We start from the raw sequence: 19409 nt of genomic DNA, 5'->3' as shown, positions 1-19409 counted from the left end.
TGAGGACGGTTAAAAGGTTATGGTTAGGTTAGGACAACAGGAGAAACAATGTTTTGATGTCACCACAAAGATAGTAAGACAAACACGAGTGCGCGTTCGTGCATGGTGTGTGTGTGTACACATGCGTGCGCCGTGCGTACAGGAGGAAAGTAAACATGTAGAGGAGCTCAGCAGTATCAAACTGTGCAGTGAGGCCTTTTTAGAAACCGTTTGTTTTAATACAGCTGGAGACACTGCTGGATAGTAACCCTACACACAAGCACACACACTCACACACGCACGCAGTACGCACGCACACGCACGCACGCACAACTGCATTACTATACTTGTGTGGACATGAATGTTTTAGGCTATTTAACTTTTATTTTATTTTTAAACAAATTCCCATATAAGCCCCACACCGAAAATAGATGATCTACAAGCTCTGCTATTTCCGGTATACAAATCTGGCGTGCAGCTAAGTATAAATCAGGCATGAATCCAAGCCCAAACCCTCTCTAAACTAACCTCTAAACGGAATATTTTTTCTTAATTGTAAGCCTAACTTCCCAGATGTTTAACCATAAAAAACAACGATTTATCTTGTGAGGACCAGGAATATTGTCCTCACACTACGCCAATGTTTTCTTAGCTTTAATTAAACAGAATCTACCCAAACTAAAGAGCATTCTTCGGCACATTTGAGTGCTGCTACAGTATGTTTGTGCAAAATAACTTTTTCTTCAATTCTACAATATCTATTATTATAATATGAGGTTCACATGCCTTCAGGGCGCTCACATCTAGCGCCACAAATAATAATAAAAGAAATAGGAAAATGAAAGGACTAAATAAATAACTTCCGGAGTGGTCGGTGTGTTTGGCTGCACACGCAAAATGGGACAAAGTCAATACAAAAGGCAGAAATGGTAGGAGCCATGTCAATATCGCTCAATAGCGCGGCGCAACGCTGAAGTGCGTTATGCAGCTGGTGACTAGTGACGTGTGATAATTAGAGATGTAATGGGCGCAAACATAGCAATGCAAAGTGGGAAGTGGGTGCAGTGATAGCGGTTTCGCGATAACCCCACTTCCGCCCACTTTAAATTCAGAGCAGTGGTTCTCAAAGTGTGGTCTGAGTTAGGGTTGGGTTACAATTCTGCCTTTTAAGAAAGTTTCATGAATGTGCATGATCACTTCTCTTAGGAATTCACTTGTCGCCCAATGTATTCCTGTTTTCCTGTAATCCTGTATTCCTCAAATTCTAGTGTAAAACAGTGTAACCGGTTATACATTTTGCACACTCTCAAGAACTGCACACCTGTAAGGGTCAACTAGGAATCCTTGAGGGTCCCGGGACCCCACTTTGAGGATAAAAGACAGAAATGATGTGTGGTTCTCAATCATTTGCGGGAACGTTCTAGGGATGTTTGGCCCTGACAAAGATAGCAACACACACACACACACACACAGAGAGAGAGAGAGAGTCATGTCTCACCCTGGGCGTAGCAGTGAGCACGAACTTGGGTGGTTGTGAGGGCCGACAGGGTCTCAGGGTGACCGAGTCTCCGTCGTGGATCAGCTCGTCAGTGTGGCCCACTGCACCTGGACTGTACGCTGTGAACAACAACCCCTGCACACACACACACACACACACACACACACACAATGTTAATATGGGTTCGATAAAAAAACAGTTGTATTCAAAACAAGTGAAATATGCAACACATCCCTTTTAAATGAGTGAAGATGTGTTCCATCAATATCATGACGTGGCAGAAACCTCTTATCTCCATATTTTAACTTGTTACGTTTTGTTTTGTTGGTGTTAATCAGATGTAGGCTTGAACTGAACAGAATCTCTCTGAGAGTGTACAAATAGTTACAAATGATGTTACAAAGGTTGCACACCAGTACAGGGCCATTTGTATACACTCAAGGACACTTTGAGACCCACTGGTGTAGCAGAGTGTTTTCCAGTGAGCCAAACACGCACCATAGCTACACCCTGACTCTGTTTGACCAGAATGGAACAGAGCCTTCATTAGTATCAGCGGTAACACCTGTGAAGGAAGTAGGGAAGAGGCCCATGTTCTTTCCAAAATGGTGTGCGCGCAACTGTGCATATAGAGCCCATTCACAAAGATATTTGGAGAATTGAGCTCATTGGCCTGCTGGCAAATAATATGAGACAGATCTGTGTAGCAGTTTACACCATTAGCTGCGGAAAGTCCGAAACACGCTCCTGGCAGAGACAATGAACTGGTATGAAAGCCATTTAGATCACAGCACCGAGGAGGCCTTGTTTATGTCAATGGTTCGCTTAAACGCTATTATTTCAAGAAACCCCTGATCTTGTGTGATATTATAAACCAGTGGTTTTCATATCAAGGTCCATTATTTATTGGGCATTTGAGCCACCCGAAACTAAAGAATATTTTTTTATCGTTGGATAAGACTCTTCAGAGCGCCATTGAGAGAGTCTTTGAGAGAGTTAAATGAAACCAAATGGACCCATACGGGTGCATTTGGTTTTTATGCTCCAGAAATCTAGAACAAACTCAAAGCTGTGCGTACGACATGTTTTCTGTGCGTACGACATGTTTTCTGTGCGCTGTGCGTAAGACATGTTTTCTGTGCGCTGTGCGTAAGACATGTTTTCTGTGCGCTGTGCGTACGACATGTTTTCTGTGCGCTGTGCGTAAGACATGTTTTCTGTGCGCTGTGCGTAAGACATGTTTTCTGTGCGCTGTGCGTACGACATGTTTTCTGTGCGCTGTGCGTAAGACATGTTTTTCTGATTAAACGTCTAAATGTTAAAACTATCCAACCTGATGATTCATGCTATAGCTATGGAGGATAAATGGTGCAGAACGACTATAGGCCAGAAACATGATGGATAAACAGTGCCACCTAGTGGCGGAGCTGGGCACATAGCACCTTCTCTGACTGAAGAGAAGAGACCCCACACACACACACACACACACACACACAGGGTGATATATTTGCGATTCGATATCGTGACTTTTTTCCAAAGTTAGTTGCTTTTATTATACTACAATATTTTAATACAAAACTATTCTAAACAATATAGACCATGAAAGGTTAAATCATACACTTCAATACAGCCAGATAAAGTCGGTCAGTCTTTCTGACATGAATGAATGAATGAATGATTGAATGAATACATCACAATGTGTGCGTGCGTGTGCTGACCTGAAGCAGAGTGCTGGTGTGTGTGCTGGGCCTGCTGGTGGGCCGGTCGGGCCACAGGATGAGGTCTCTACGACAGAGGAACGTCCTCCTGGGCTCCCCTCCCCCTCCTCCTCCTCCTCCTCCTCCTCCACACTCTGTCTCCGTCTCCACAGGGCTGAACAGGCGTCCCTGGTGGAGCCGGTACGCTGCTTTCAGAGACAGGAAAAGAGCTAACCACCTGAGAGAGAGAGAGAGAGAGAGAGAGAGAGAGAGAGAGAGAGACAGCTTCCATCAATCACTGAATTCTGCAGTGTGTTGTTGAATAATGACTAAATAACAGACCGCTACAGTATATAGTCAAAAGCTCAGAGCACCTGGGCTCATATACTGTATCAATCTGCATCGCTTGATATTGTGCCGTATCCAACATGGCAGCTACTGTATGTAAACATGGCTCTCATAATGTATTTCTTTTGAAGCGAGACATAGGCAATGCCATAACCAAATATTGAATCTATTTCATCAACATTTCGTTGATAATGACCTGCTCCCCATTACATTGATCATCCCTTGCAGTAGCATGTGAATGGTTTCCGTTGCTCAGCTGTATGATGTTCTCGGGGAAAGTCTGACAGTACCTGACCAGAGTTCCCTGCAGCATGAGGATGGACATCTCAAAGTCTGACAGTACCTGACCAGAGTCCCCTGCAGCATGAGGTTGAACATCTCAAAGTCTGACAGTACCTGACCAGAGTTCCCTGCAGCATGAGGATGGACATCTCAAAGTCTGACAGTACCTGACCAGAGTCCCCTGCAGCATGAGGTTGAACATCTCAAAGTCTGACAGTACCTGACCAGAGTTCCCTGCAGCATGAGGATGGACATCTCAAAGTCTGACAGTACCTGACCAGAGTTCCCTGCAGCATGAGGTTGGACATCTCCGCAGGAGACATGTCTATGAAACGTAGGAACGAGAAACAACTTCCTTCATCATCCCCTGGAGACCAGAGAGAGAGAGAGAGAGAGAGAGAGAGAGAGAGAGGTTTTCATTTTTACAATGTTGCTTGTTATTCACATATTCTCATCATCATTGTTTGGATTAATGTCCTTCACTGAGTATTATACTGCATCAAGCATCTTCTTATCTCCATATATTCTAACAGGTCTACAAGCTCACAACGTGTTGATATAGACTGGCTAGTTGAATATTTGACTGACAGCAGGTGTGGTGTGAGGTGACGTGTTAGGAATGGAACTTACGTCTTCTATGGAACAGAGAGCGCTGGATGTGATCTGGAGAGAACGGAGACAACAGCACCTGTAGCAGCCTGTGTGAGAGAGATATGGTACACTGTTAAACCTCTGTGTATGTGTGTGTGTGTGTGTGTGTGTGTGTGTGTGTGTGTGTGTGTGTGTGTGTGTGTGTGTGTGTGTGTGTGTGTGTGTGCGTGCGTGCATGCATGCATGCGTAAGTAAGTAAGTACATTTCTATAGAGCACCGAAGTCTGACGTAATTTAAACATCGTACCTGGGGTCACATTTTTCCCCCACTCTGAATTCGGATTAAATATCGCGTCACATAAGAACAAATGATCCTCATATGGATATGAAGCATCAACTGATGGCTATAAAACGCTACGGTTACTGCCGCCGAATTAGTTCAAATTTGGCCAGAAACAGACTGTGTCAAATATGAGTGACCGACTATCGTAGACGATACTGAGCCACCTCTCCGACAATATCGGCGAGACAATGTTATTCTCCATAGAGAAATTACTTCCGCAAACCGGGGGATGAGCGAGTGACGTCAGGACTTCGGTACTCTTATACTTGTGAGGACCAAATTGTCCCCACAAGCATGCTAGAATTGGCAAATCTTGAGTGTTTTTGAGTGTGTGCACTCACTTGTTCCTGGCCTGGTTGTGTGTGTCCAAGAGTCCTTGTCGGTACATGAATCTGGACATGGCGTACGGCCTCCGGGACATGTGGAACGGCGACCGAGTGTCTTGCCGCTCAAACAGGTCTGGGTGGTTACACACCTACACACACACACACACACACACACACACACACACACACACACACACACACACACACACAAGGGAAGGGGAGAGACGCCATGTGAATGCGTTGGAGCCCGAGGAAGGTGCAAACAGAGGTGCAATCTTGCATTTTTATGGCTCAGGAGTGTGACAAATGTTTGGACACACGCACAGATATCTGTTATAAAGGATATGGCCATGGACGCCCATCTGAAAATGTTTTGTGCCAGCCCGCCAGGCACCGCAACATTATGTACAAGCTTGCAGCGCGGCACTAAGTGACACACTGTGAGCTTGTGCCTTATATCTGCTACTGTTGAATACGCTACATATAAATGGATGAAGGGGGTTAAAAAGATTTTGATGCTGTGTTAACACATTTAGCTGGGGACCCCCCGAAACCGCCCTATGAGCTTGTAGATATATGCACATTGTTAAAGCTAACATCTTTGCTTCTGAGGGTCCCTGAAACAAAATATTTGAGATGTGGGGGTCGGCGGGCAAATTTATATAATTTTGGTGGGTCTTTGACCTGGAAACGTTTGAGCACCACTGATGGTTTAAGTGTATGTAGTGTATGGTTATGAGAGCCAGTAGGACTGGCTGGGTGGGTAGTATAAAGTAGTAGAGGGTACCTACCTTCCTGAACTGCATGACCAGGTTCATGAGGGAGGAGGTGGTGGTGTGGGACTGCTGAGAGCTGCCCATGGACGACTGCAGCAGGTCCTCGATGGAGATCTTGTTCCTCAGGGCGCGGTACAGCAGCCGCTGGCGACACGTCAGCTGACAGTAGGTCAGGATCTCGATCTGGGAACGCGTTTGATAATTAGTTCACCCCCAAAAAAAAAACATGATCATCAGCCAAGTACTATGATTATACAGGAGAATGATTATTTTAAAAAATCTAAAGAAAGTGTACAGAAAGTGTTTTTTATGTGGACACAACCACCAGTTCACGAAGTATGCCTGGTGTTCAGGTGGGTGGTGAATGGTGATCCACCTGAACTGAAACCCACAGCTGTTGTATGATAAAGGGGGAGAGGTTAGGGGAGGGGTTGATATTGTATATGTCACTAACGTGGTGTAATTCGATTGGGCCTTTTGACTCAAAGGCTTTCAGCTTTAAGGGAAGAAACCACAAATACGCAGGGAAGACATATTTCAATATTCTAACCACACATGGGGGTCTATTAGACGTAATGTTAACTCCATAGACACATACTGTACAAAACAGAAAAAGTACAACAATCACGGCACACTTAAATAAAACTATTGTGATTGGTTGATTTGGGAATAAATGCTTTGTTGAGTTTCTTAAGTTTTGAGTAAAACATAACACAGGTTGTGGCTTTAGTCTGTCTGTCTCATGTTCTCCGTCAGAAGTGAAGATACATTTTCAAAACAGCTATAAAGTGTACAAGAGGAAGTGAAGCAGCAGCAGTAACAGGTAACAGCAGCAGTAAAGTACAAGAGGTTCCCAGACAGACAGACAGACAGACAGACAGACAGACAGATAGACGGACGGTGCCAAACACCTACGCTGAACTCTCAGCTGGAGTCGTGAGCGGAACGCGATATTCTCTGCTATAAATTGATCCGTCAAACTATGGAGTGATTCATGCGAGTTCACTGTTCCAGAGGCTTTACTCTGCTGGACTCAGTTTGAAAACACGCCATTTGAAGTACCACAATGTAGAAATACTACAATACAAAAGTAAAAGTCCGGAATTCAAGTACAAAAGTGTTGGTATAAAAATGTATTTAAAGTACCAAAAGTAGAAAGTACTCATTTTTGCACAATGTGCAGAATGTCCCAATTCAAGTTTTCAAATGTATAAAAATCTTTAGAAAATAGCAGATCTAGCGGATAGCAGATCTAGCAGATCAACTCACAAGTTTGTAGATCGACTATTTTCAAATGGCCAAAATGTATCTGGCTGTGGCGTTTAATGTATGTTTTGTAATAATAATCAAATTTGAAAACTAAAGTTTTCAAATAAATGTAGAAGAGTAAAAGTACAATTAAGATTATTGGAAATTGCAGTACTCTCTGCTAACTCTACTTAGTTACTATCCAGTCCACAACTGAAAACCACCTAGTAACTGTTGCTCTGTTGTGCAACACGCCTCCCACGGATCCATACATCAATCAGACATCCTTCAAGGGATTGAGACGCTGCGTTTGGCAACAACACATTTGTCTACGTCAAGACGTGATGGACGGTGTTGTCCTACAGAGCAGGGGTTCACTAATCAGTGGTCCTTGAGGGGGCTTCCAGGTGGTCCCCAGCTAAATGAGGGAGAGTTGGTAACCAAATGGACCCTTAATAGATCTTTAACTCTTGAGAGTGTAAACCAAATGGACCTCTAAAGAGTTCAATTATTGTTAAAAAAACGAATTTACAATATGTCTACACAATTAGTGAATTTAGAAGAATACTTTGATTTCAGCAGCTCTTGCCTTGAGTTCCTTCGCCGGGCTTCTCTACGCATTTATGCGTGCATGTAAAATGGACTAGTATAGTTGACTGTAGGGTGCGAAGTGTGGATGAGGCCGGATTAAACAGAAATGAGTCAAACTCATCCATGCATGCAATCGGGTTCTGCACACACTGCTCATCTTCTCGCATCCATTTCGGGCCACTTTTCCGTGTGCTTCCTCTTGGCTTCTTTTCTGGGGTGGCAAGAGTGTTGTGAGCAGCTCTTATGCAGGCCGTGTTGGAATAGGCGTTACCTGTGATGGACTGAGTGAAGTTAGTACGAAGGAAGGCAACCTATTCAGCAGGGAGAGCTGTGAGCATCTCCCAGAAGTCAGGCAGGCAGCCACCTCCCATACTTATTGTTGTCGTATGCTACCATCTACGATAGCATAGCACACAGAGAGCTGACATACTGCAGATATGGACCGCATGCACATTCTGCATTAGCACATCTGTCATGGACAGGACGTCTCTCCAGTATTCTGCCATCTCACTGACCTCTAATTGGGAGAAAAGGTTTCTGATGAGATTCTTGAGATCAGCATCAGTGCTGCATGAGCAGCAGCAAGGGATTCCTGGGAGTGACTTGTATTCCTCAGAATATCAAGATTCTCTCCTGCCTCCTCTGTTAGGTTGGGTATCAGCCTCTCCTTCGCCAGCTGACTCATAAGTGCCTCATACATCAACAACGCTTCGCCTCGCCTTGTTATTTTGTTTTTTGTATTGTTATCCATGATTGTAAATGTCTTTGCCATGTGAAGAAGAAAGAAATCGTATCCAACGATAACAAAAAAGATTCTTGGGACTGAGAGGCCTGTCTGTGAGGCCTCACAGACACAGACACAGACACAGACACAGACACAGACAGGTCTCCCCTGTACCTTGTCTGAAAGCTCGTTCTCCACGTCCTTCTTGATCCTCCTCAGCATGAAGGGTTTGAGGATCATGTGCAGCCTGGACAGCTGGTCTGTAACGACACATCACATTTACATCACATTAAACGCATCACATCACAGCCTGGACAGCTGGTCTGTAACGACAACATCACAACACAACTAGTCCTACACACAAACCACACAACGCAAACATACATCACATCTACACACATAAACCACACAACACAAACACACACACATCACAGATCACATCACAGCATTCAGCAGCAAACTAAACACATGAACCACATGCTTGACGGCCGGAGAAAAGAAACACATCAACTCCCTTCTACCCCGAAGAAGGCAGAAAAAGTCAGGTCGAATCCAACAAGTGATCAACTCAACCATGCCTGTTGTGGAAGGGAGCTTCCCTTCCAGGAGATATGAGCTCTATATCGTCTCTGTCGAGTGGAAACCTCATATGTCCCAAAACTGTGACTTTTCAGGATTCAAATTCAACAACAGCAAAAGAAGCAGATCTACAAGCTTAAAACGTGTCGCTTTGTGGCGCGTTTCAAGATTGTGGAACTGCTACTTTTGAGTGACAGTGTTGTGTGATCAAGTATGGCGTAAAATTACAGATAACTTAAAATTGGGAGATAAAAGGTTTCTGCCCGACAACAACGATACGCAAGCTGCTAACTCTCTGTCCAATGCTGCGGAAGGTTGTTCGAGGGAGAGGGGGAGAGAGGACCCAGAGCTCCTGGGCTCTGTGTCCCCGCATAGGAGGGAGAGGTCTCTGTCCTTGGCTGTGGGGGATTTTTAACAGAGAGGGGAACAACCGAGACCTCCTGGCTGGGCTACTATGAAACACTTTGAACATTCTTTCACCGAGCCTGGTGAGCCATAGTCTTCTTACTCTGGATGGCAAACACACATCACAACTAAACACATAAACCACACACGTAAATGGAGCGGAGAGGAAGAAAATGCATGATGTCAGCTGGCAAAGAAAGCAGTAGAACAAACACCCCCCCATAACAGTTGGCTACAATATGTTCTTTATATAAACAAATGTACTTTTCTTTTCTGGTCTTTTTTGACTGGCTAACAGCAGGGCTCTTGGATGACATTCAGTATGTCTGTCTGTCTGTCTGCCCAGTCCACCACTTTCCTCCCAAACAAGATACCTGCTCAAAAACTAATGTCCGGATTAGGGATGAGACGATATGAACATTTCATTTTCATGTCATGATTATTGTTGCCAAAATAATCTACGATTTATTATTTTAGTCTGTAAAATACCACTTTAGTAAACCAGACTTGCACCCCGGCATCTATAATTTGGTTGCTAAGATTAGCTGCTATTTTTGGTGAAGAGATTTGGTGTCGACAGTACAGAGGTCAAACTCAGGTCCAGTGTACGACAGACAATTTCACGATAAAATAAAAGCTCAGTGATATGAGCATTTATTATCACGATGGCCTATAAAATAATTAATATCGTCCCATCACTAGACCAAAAAAGCACACTTTTTTTTGCTTCTAGAAGCAGCTTTCATTTAAAAAAAAACGGATTTGCATAGAGATTACATCGAAATAAGAAGCAGCTTCTTATTTCAACTTCCTTGGTGTGTATGTGGCTTTAGGCAAACATTTCTGTTTTAAATGCTTTGCAATCGTGGAAATCCATCTGAATTCGGAGCTTAAAACCGCCACAGTTTACTCACTCTCGTCGATGCACGACTTGTTCTCGGCGTGGCTCTCGATGTCCTTGGAGAACCACTCGTTGAACTCATCGTGGGAGTCGAACAGTGTCGGCATGATGAAATGTAGAAGAGCCCACAGCTGTGACACACACACACACACACACACACACACACACAAGATGTGATAGTGACCAACAAAAGATCCAAGGGTGATCGAGCCTTCGTGGCGGCTGCCCCCAGGCTCTGGAACACTTTGCCCTTTCACATCAGAGCTGCCCAGTCCACTTTTTAAATCTTTGCGTAAAGGACCACTTCACCACTTTTCAACCTATCTTCATATAATAGTCCTCACTAATAATCTTGAAAAAAATGGCGCATTTCTTTTTCTACCGTCTGTGTCACATAGGAGGGCTGTGGGCAGTTAGGAAACCGTCTTCCAGTGACATCATTGGTGGGGAATACAAGCTAATAAAAACTGCAGGCTTTCTAGTCCTGAAAAGTTGCAATGCAAAAATGGAAGCCATCGTTCTCACGATAATGAAAATCTAAACATTTTTGTAAAAAGATCTTGTTTAAAAAATAATCTAGCCTAATGATGATGTCACTGGAAGACGGTTTCTAAACGGCCCACAGCCCTCCTATGAGACACAGACTGAGTAGAAAAGAATCGTGCCATTTTATCATGATTATTAGTGAGGACCTATTATATGAAGATAGGTTGAAAAGTGGTGAAGTGGTCCTTTAAGACCCACTTATTCTCCCTGGCTTGCCTTTTAGTGTCAGTTGATATAGCCCTGTTCCCCTCACTAGTGCAACAGCCTGCTTTGTTTGCTCCTTTTGTATTGTCTGCTTATATTGTATAGTTTTGCTTTCATTTCTTCTGAATGCCTGTTTGTTTTCATGGCTGTTTATATTGTATTGTTTTGTTCTTTGCTTCTTTTGAACCTGTACAGCACTTTGGTTGACCTGGTCATGTAAAATGTGCTATATAAATAAAGTTGAGTTGAGTAGAGGCTATAGCACGACACCAGCAATGCAACTAAGTATTTAAACCCATTCTGGCCTGACCTCAACATTTAAAAAAGATCTTCTAAATCCTCCAGTTTTCTGAAATAAATATTTTCACGATTTTTCAAAAATAGCAGACCTACAAGCTCGAAGCACGCCACTCGGTGGCGCGCTATGAGCTTGTAGATCTGCTATTTTTATAACATAATGATAATAATAACATAACATAAATATAACACAGCTAAATTATAACATAATGTTTAAAACACCAAAAGGGGTTCCCGCCCAAAATGGGTTAAAAAACATTACTTTCCATCATAAAACACCCATTTTTCTTGTGATAACCAGGAACATGGTCTTCACAATGTTCTTAGCGTACGTATGATTCATGATGACTAGTATTACCATGTTTTTGTTTACTGTAAGTTGCTTAATTAAGAGCGTCTAAATTGTAAATTCTAAACACACAAGCATGCATTTTGTGTGCACACGAGCACACGAGCACACGCACACACACACACACCCAGGACTAACCTCAGCCATGGTGTTCTGGATGGGTGTTCCAGTGAGCAGCAGTCGGTTCCTACACTGAAACTGTAAGAGAATCTTCCATCGAACACTGTCCACACGTGCGTGCACGCGCACAGACACACAGACACACAGACACACAGACACACACACACACACACACACACACACACGTTGTGAACTTGGTGATGTGATATTTTCGGAGAAGCTCTAGCAACAATTAAAACAAGCAGAACGTGAACTTGAAGAACCCGTGAGCATTTTGGAGATGTCTTTCCAAATAGAAACTGTGAGGAAATAGATTGCGAAGGAACCATTTTCATGCAGCTAATATTTATTCCAGAATAAATGAATCCATTGCGTCATTGTGCTATGCTTTATTTTATGCCTTTGTAGCTCATAACTGCCACAAAACATACGAGACATTTTGCCAGTTCGACGTGCACAGGAGTCACACGGAACTGAGAAGTCTTCCTCACACTCCATTCCTCATATCTGTATTTAAAATGTTCCTCTAAGCAGCAGAAGTGTGGGTGAGAATTCCTTGTGTATTTTGATCAAAGACAAAAATGTGTGCTTCTGCGAATCTGCGTGTGTGTGTGTGTGTGTGTGTGTGTGCGTGCGTGTGTGTGTGTGTGTGTGTGTGTGTGTGTGTGTGTGCGTGCGTACCTGGTACTACTCTTCAGGGCCTGGGCCTCGTCCAGGACCATGTACTGCCACTTGACCCTCTGGAAGTACTTGACGTCCTGGACCACCAGCTGGTAGCTGGTGATCACCACGTGGAACGGAGCATTCTGCGTGTACACCGTCTTCTGCAACAGGACACACACATGACACATGTCTTCTGCAACATGACAAACACATGACACATGTCTACTGCAACATGACACACACATGACACATGTCTACTGCAACATGACAAACACATGACACATGTCTACTGCAACATGACAAACACATGACATGTCTACTGCAACATGACAAACACATGAGTCATGACACATGTCTACTGCAACATGACAAACACATGACACGACTTCTGCAACACAAACTCTCTCTCTCTCTCTCTCTCTCTCTCTCTCTCTCTCTGTCATTTCATGCCACGATCCCATTGCATACATTGACTGTACCAAATAGGCACCAGGTTCTTGCACGCGCATGCCACACGAAACCAGGGAGAGGATATAGTCCATAATTTCACTACAATATATATATATATCCATCATTTCCATTGCTATTATCATCATCATCATTACTATCATCATTATCATCTCCTTACGTGGCTCCAGAACTTCCGGATGACCTTGCGATCGTGAGGGTTCCCCCAATATGGCAACACCTGAGGGACAACAAAGACCATACAGTGAGTCATTTACTAACTCAGGTTGATATATCACAAGTTAAACTCAAATATGCACTTTAATAGACTGTTTGGACAACACTTGTGAACGTCATTATACTGTAGTATGTAGTGTAGGTAGTCTAGGTACATAGCACTTTATTTGAAATAGGTTTAATTTAAAGGTAAAATGTATAGGTTAAAAACAGGTTAAATTGCATTGCCTGCAGTCAATGTAAGTCTCTAATAAAGACTCTAGTTTTAGGTAGTTGTGTTTGTTATGCTTGTTTAGTGTATTTTTGTGAAGATAAATAAGCCCTCTGGTATTATTGTGTTTTCATCCTTGTGATGCTATACTGGAAAGTCAGGAAAGTTGTGCTCGTTTTATGTCACCAAATAAAACCAATCAATAAAGAGCACAGTTAGTACAATGAGACATCACCGGTGGGTGTTTTTCTTTCCACGCCTATTCTACACATTCTAATGAATCCAATTTTCTGAAAAACTTTCAGTGTTTCTATGTCAGTGGTTCTCAAACCTTTTCATGTCAAGGACCCCAAAAAGGCAAAAATTATAGATATCTCCAAATATTTTGTTCCCGGGGAGACCAAGAAGCAAAGATTTGAGGTAAAAATGTTCGCTTTAAAAATATATACATCCAAAGATTTGCAAACATTTTCACGGTTTTGCAAAGATAGCTGATCTACATGCCACTTCGTGCCACAATATGAGCTTGTAGATCTGGCATTTATGAAAATCTAAAAGGACACATTTGTTCACTTCTGAGTGAACAACAGTACAATTACAGTGTTTTCCTTCATAATTCTCAGCGTTGTATATGAGCCGCTGAATGAAGGACTGAATGAAGGACATGGAGGCCGAGCATGCATTGTGTTCTTCTGCAGGAATGTCAGCGCTCTTATCTGCAGCGGAGCCAAATTGGATATTTTCACAGCTCATTAGTTAAACACACACGAGTTGATTTATCGTCAGCTGAGCACATCGAGCGATGCACGTCACTTTGGGATTGTGTGTGTGTGTGTGTGTGTGTGTGTGTGTGTGTGTGTGTGTGTGTGCGTGTGTGCGTAAAAAGAGTAAAGATCTGAGCACTAGTGTAAAGGAGAGGAGGGCGTAAAATCAAAGTACTTTAATCATGTCTAAAACATTTTTTTAATGTTTTGACCAGAATTGGTCTTCACCATATCAGGGCAAATAGAATAGACCAGGTCTGTTCTATTTTTGTAAGTGTGTGTGTGCGTGCGTACGTACATGCGTGCGGGGGCATGTCATATATTTAGAAACACAATTTATATACGGCAGTAGCCACTTGGGAAGCATTTTTATAGTCTTTGGTATGACCCGGGCGGGGATCAAACCCCAACCTCCCAGTCTCAGGGCTCTAACCGCAAGGCCACTGAGCTCTGGGTAAAGCTGCTAATATAAATGACCTTTTTACCATTTACCAAAACAATCTCAGACCTGTCAGTCTGATGCAACACTGCCTCCCAGTGGCTCTCGCTAACCCTGTAGGCCGGGGAGTGTAGATTCTCATCTACACTGAATATTATATGTTTACCTGACCATATATGACCATATTTTATATTGAACATATGACCACCTTGAGGAGGACTCACCTTGAACTTGGGGACAAAGCGTGTGAACTCCTGGTGCCAGTTGTTGAGCGTGGAGGCGGGAGAGATGATGAGGAACGGACCCCAGATGTTGTCTCTCTGCAACAGCAACGACAGCACACACGTTCAACCAGGCACGTGCACACATATACAGCAAAGGGGGGCTTCAGCCGCTGCCCTGTTACCCGTATTCAGGAGAATTGCCTGTTTCCGAACTCTCCCGCACATAAACGCAGCATTTTGAGTTCATGTCCTATGTGTAGAAATCCATGTCCGCATCTTCAGTAGCTAGAGTGCAGGCAGCGCGTTGTGAGCTTGTAGATCCGCTATTGTTTTTATAGTTAAGTTCCCTTTTAGGGAATTTCAGGCCTTGCCTTTGCGTGTGTGCGTGCGTGCGTGCCACTTTTTAGTGTCGTTTATTTGCAGACGATAAATTATAGGATATAGATAGATAGATAGAATACTTTGTTGACAGTTTAACATTTACAACAGTGTCATCATTTAGGAAAACGCCAACACGGATAACGATGAAGTAGGTCTACTTGGGAGTTGGCCATAATGGCCAACCCCCGACGTGGTCAGTAAAGTCAAGGGAGTGGCCGATACGTAATGGGTCAGTGACGTGGCTCTAGTGACGTGGCTCTCACCTCGGCCAGGTGGGCGAGCAGGGCGATACTCTGCACGGTCTTCCCCAGGCCCATCTCATCTGCCAGGATGCCATTGATACCCTGAGGGAGAGACACGCACAACATCACACACACACACACACACACACACCTCAGGATCAGTGACAGAGGTGACAGACACATAGTACATAGTACTGTACAGTATGTACTTTTTTACACAATGTTCCGTATTCTAAGCGTCAGTCATATCGGGTATAAAGCTGAAACCTGAACAAATGGCAGATCTACAAGCGCAAAATGCGTCGCTTCGTGCCCACACTTCTGAGCTTATCGATCTGCTACTGTTGATGCTTTTGTGTGACATTGCAGAATGATCAGGTAAGACGTCAATTTACGGGGAAAAAATAACCCAAGAAGTCAGAATATGGAGATAAGAGGATATAGACTGTGTCTAACACACTGACCTGTTCATAAAGGATACAGACTGTGTCTAACACACTGACCTGTTCATAAAGGATATAGACTGTGTCTAACACACTGACCTGTTCATAAAGGATATAGACTGTGTCTAACACACTGACCTGTTCATAAGAGGATACAGACACAGCCCAACACACTGACCTGTTCATAGAGGATACAGACACAGCCCAACACACTGACCTGTTCATAGAGTATATAGACACAGTCTAACACACTGACCTGTTCATAGAGGATACAGACACAGTCTAACACACTGACCTGTTCATAGAGGATATAGACACAGTCTAACACACTGACCTGTTCATAGAGGATATAGACACAGTCTAACACACTGACCTGTTCATAAGAGGATATAGACACAGTCTAACACACTGACCTGTTCATAGAGGATACAGACACAGTCTAACACACTGACCTGTTCATAAGAGGATACAGACACAGCCCAACACACTGACCTGTTCATAGAGGATACAGACACAGCCCAACACACTGACCTGTTCATAGAGTATATAGACACAGTCTAACACACTGACCTGTTCATAGAGGATACAGACACAGTCTAACACACTGACCTGTTCATAGAGGATACAGACACAGTCTAACACACTGACCTGTTCATAGAGGATACAGACACAGTCTAACACACTGACCTGTTCATAGAGGATACAGACACAGCCCAACACACTGACCTGTTCATAGAGTATATAGACACAGTCTAACACACTGACCTGTTCATAAGAGGATACAGACACAGCCCAACACACTGACCTGTTCATAGAGGATACAGACACAGCCCAACACACTGACCTGTTCATAGAGTATATAGACACAGCCCAACACACTGACCTGTTCATAGAGGTTGGCCAGCCAGTTCATGCCTTTCAGCTGGTACCCTTTGAGCAAGCCTTGGAACATGAGGGGCTGTGGGATCTCGTCCCCGGCGTGGATGGACGGGTTGGCCAGGCTGTAGCTCTCCCCGAACCCGGAGCCCGACGCCCCCGCCACCGAGATGCACGCCGGGGGAACGTGCACCACGCTCACGGCGTGCACGCCGCACGCACCGCGGATGGTCTTGGCCTCCTCGTCAAAGATCCTCGTCTGAAATCAGTGAAACATTAGACAGCGAGAGGAAGGAAAGATTGATTGTGTGTGTGTGTGTGTGTGTGTGCGTGTGTGTGTGTGTGTAAACTGTACCAGGTGTTTACATGTTGTTCATATACATGTACCGGCTCAACTTGACTTGACTGCTGTGGTTCTCAACCCTTTCTGGCCCACCCATTGGACCGATAAGTGGGCCGCGTGCATTTCCAGAGCACGTTTATTTTAATGGTTAATAAAATAATTGTGTTCCCGCTTGGATCAATGGAACTGACATAGTATTAATATTAATATGTATTTTTCAGTATCACAAAGAAAACTTTCTTTTAAAAGAGAAAGGCCCTCAGGTTGAAAATCTACTGCTTTCCTGGCTTGACTGTCCTAGTGTAGAATCACCATTACAGTGCTTGTAAAGGTGTACTTACTCTCTCCTGGTGAATGTGATAGGCATCCCTGGCGTTCCTCAGAGCCTGAGACTTGTAATAGTCACTGTCTGGAAACGGAACACAAAATGAACGTCAAAGAAAACAAGAAATGACACATAATATATCAGCTCGCAGAAAGCTACCCCACTTAAAAAGTACTGTCAACTCATGACTCTTAAGAAACATTACCAAACATTGCACTCGCATGTTGCCGAGATGCGTTGGAAGCTTGTACATCGAGAAGCATCGCGGAAGGTTTTCAACAGGTGAATCATAATCAAATTGAATCTTGCGCCCAGTGAAACCTTAACCTAATGATCTTTACAGCATCGCGGGAAATAGCCCCATTTTCAAGCTCGAGCTACGAGATTATAGATCGTCTATTTTCTGTGTTTTCGTGTAGCGGGGAAAACAGGGGAGGGGGGGGGGGGGGGACTCCGTTCAAAGACGTACAGTACATTTATTGTACATACATTTATGTGCTTACGTTGTCATTGTGAGTCATTCTAATTGCACCAACACATCGTCTCTGTTACCGTACTTTTCAGGATTCAAATTCAAAAGTAGCAGAACTACAAGCGCAAAACGTGTCGCTTCACGTTTTGAGCTTGTGGATCTGCTACTTTTGATGCTTTTGTGTGATCAAGTAAGGCGTTAAAGTTTCCCAAAAAACACAAAATGTTAGAATATGGAGATGAGAGGTTTCTGCCCAAAGACAACAAAATAATAATGGCGTTAAACGTCAACATGGACGTCAGTGATATATCGTTGAATCAAGCCGTCGGTGGGTACCATAGTCCTCGTGTCCGACGTTGACCATCACCCCTCCCCCGATGTCGATCTGTCTCTGGGAGGACGAGTCGTCCAGCCTCCGGAGGATGTCCTCCTGAGAGACGTCTCCTCCGGTGATCTTACCCCCCATGAAGTGGGCGTACAGCTCTGTCTGCGTGATGAGGAAGTTCAGCTTACGCTGCTGCCGCTTAGCCTGGGAGGGGAGGGGACAGGACAGGACAGGACATACTTTGTCAAATTAGAAATCCGCATAAAAATTCCATCCAGAGCGCAGCGCAGTTCCGACCGTGCACGCTGGGTCTTAGGCTAAATCGGTAATTCTATAGCTTTAAATGTATTTTTTTTTTTCTACACATCTGTCTTTCATAATGACCAAAGTCGTTGCGCAGTGTTAACAAGGTGAACGAGCTTAAGACCCAGCGTGCATGTTCTGAGCTGCGGTCCCCTCTGAATGTTGTTTGGTTTTTTTCTGCCTCTACCACTGGTTGTTAATAACTAGATCAGATTACAGTAAGAAAAGCAATGAAGTAGGTTTTTTTTGCCAATCAGTTGGCGTTCCAGCATAACGTCAACCGGGTATGATGCTGATGATGCCAGGCGCATACCCTCTCTATAGGATCCTTGGGTTGTTACCTACCTCCCTCATCTCCTCGTCCAGCTTGCGCTGCTCCAGAGCCTCCTTCTCGGCCCTCTTGCGGTGCTCCTTCTCCACCTTGTCGTACTTCTTCCAGTAGAGCATCATCTCCTTGGTGAGGCGGCGGGCGCGCGGCAGCGTCTCCTTGCAGTTCTTCTGTGCCTGGATGGCCGCGCGCCGCACCTCCCTCATGCACTGGTGGGCCAGCTGGGAGGGAGCACACAGATCAGTCCTTGATTTTGACAGCAATGTTTTTTATTTCGTTTTAGTCTTTTGAATGACAGTTTGAGTCATATTTTAGTCATCTGAAAAGTTTTAGTCTAGTTTTAGCCGACTAAACATCATAAGATTTTAGTCGACTAAATACAATTGATTTTGTCGATAAAAGTGTATTTGTGTAGTGCCTTGATGGCGTCGTAATGGCAGATTTCATGCTGAAGCTGAAGATCACACATCATCAGATACCGACCACACATTATCAGATCAAACTCCACCAGTTGTACAGCAAGTTAGCATACATTACTTTATTACTAGATTACTTTGCATTTGATAAATGTTCTCCCAATCA

At 43.9% G+C, this 19409-nt stretch overlaps 1 protein-coding gene across 3 annotated transcripts in view; it reads right to left on the bottom strand.

The window, feature by feature from the left end:
• Positions 1-19409, bottom strand: part of ino80 (INO80 complex ATPase subunit) — a 74624-nt gene that overhangs the window by 43195 nt on the left and 12020 nt on the right. For all 3 annotated transcript variants that reach the window (XM_080790505.1, XM_080790507.1, XM_080790506.1), the window contains exons 10-26: positions 18845-19048; positions 18208-18400; positions 17416-17483; positions 16739-16990; positions 15434-15514; positions 14790-14885; positions 13096-13155; positions 12486-12628; positions 11823-11907; positions 10302-10419; positions 8578-8663; positions 5856-6023; positions 5080-5213; positions 4435-4502; positions 4078-4171; positions 3196-3412; positions 1478-1612 (exon numbers count right to left, since the gene is read on the bottom strand). In XM_080790505.1, coding sequence (XP_080646631.1) covers positions 1478-1612; positions 3196-3412; positions 4078-4171; positions 4435-4502; positions 5080-5213; positions 5856-6023; positions 8578-8663; positions 10302-10419; positions 11823-11907; positions 12486-12628; positions 13096-13155; positions 14790-14885; positions 15434-15514; positions 16739-16990; positions 17416-17483; positions 18208-18400; positions 18845-19048 — 2202 coding nt within the window. The remainder of the gene's footprint in view (positions 1-1477; positions 1613-3195; positions 3413-4077; positions 4172-4434; positions 4503-5079; positions 5214-5855; positions 6024-8577; positions 8664-10301; positions 10420-11822; positions 11908-12485; positions 12629-13095; positions 13156-14789; positions 14886-15433; positions 15515-16738; positions 16991-17415; positions 17484-18207; positions 18401-18844; positions 19049-19409) is intronic.

Source organism: Protomyctophum bolini (assembly GCF_963924005.1).
Source record: "Protomyctophum bolini genome assembly, chromosome: 19".
Classification (NCBI taxonomy): domain Eukaryota; kingdom Metazoa; phylum Chordata; class Actinopteri; order Myctophiformes; family Myctophidae; genus Protomyctophum; species Protomyctophum bolini.
The sequence above is the reverse complement of the archived record's forward strand: the minus strand, read 5'-3'. Positions and strand labels throughout refer to the sequence as shown.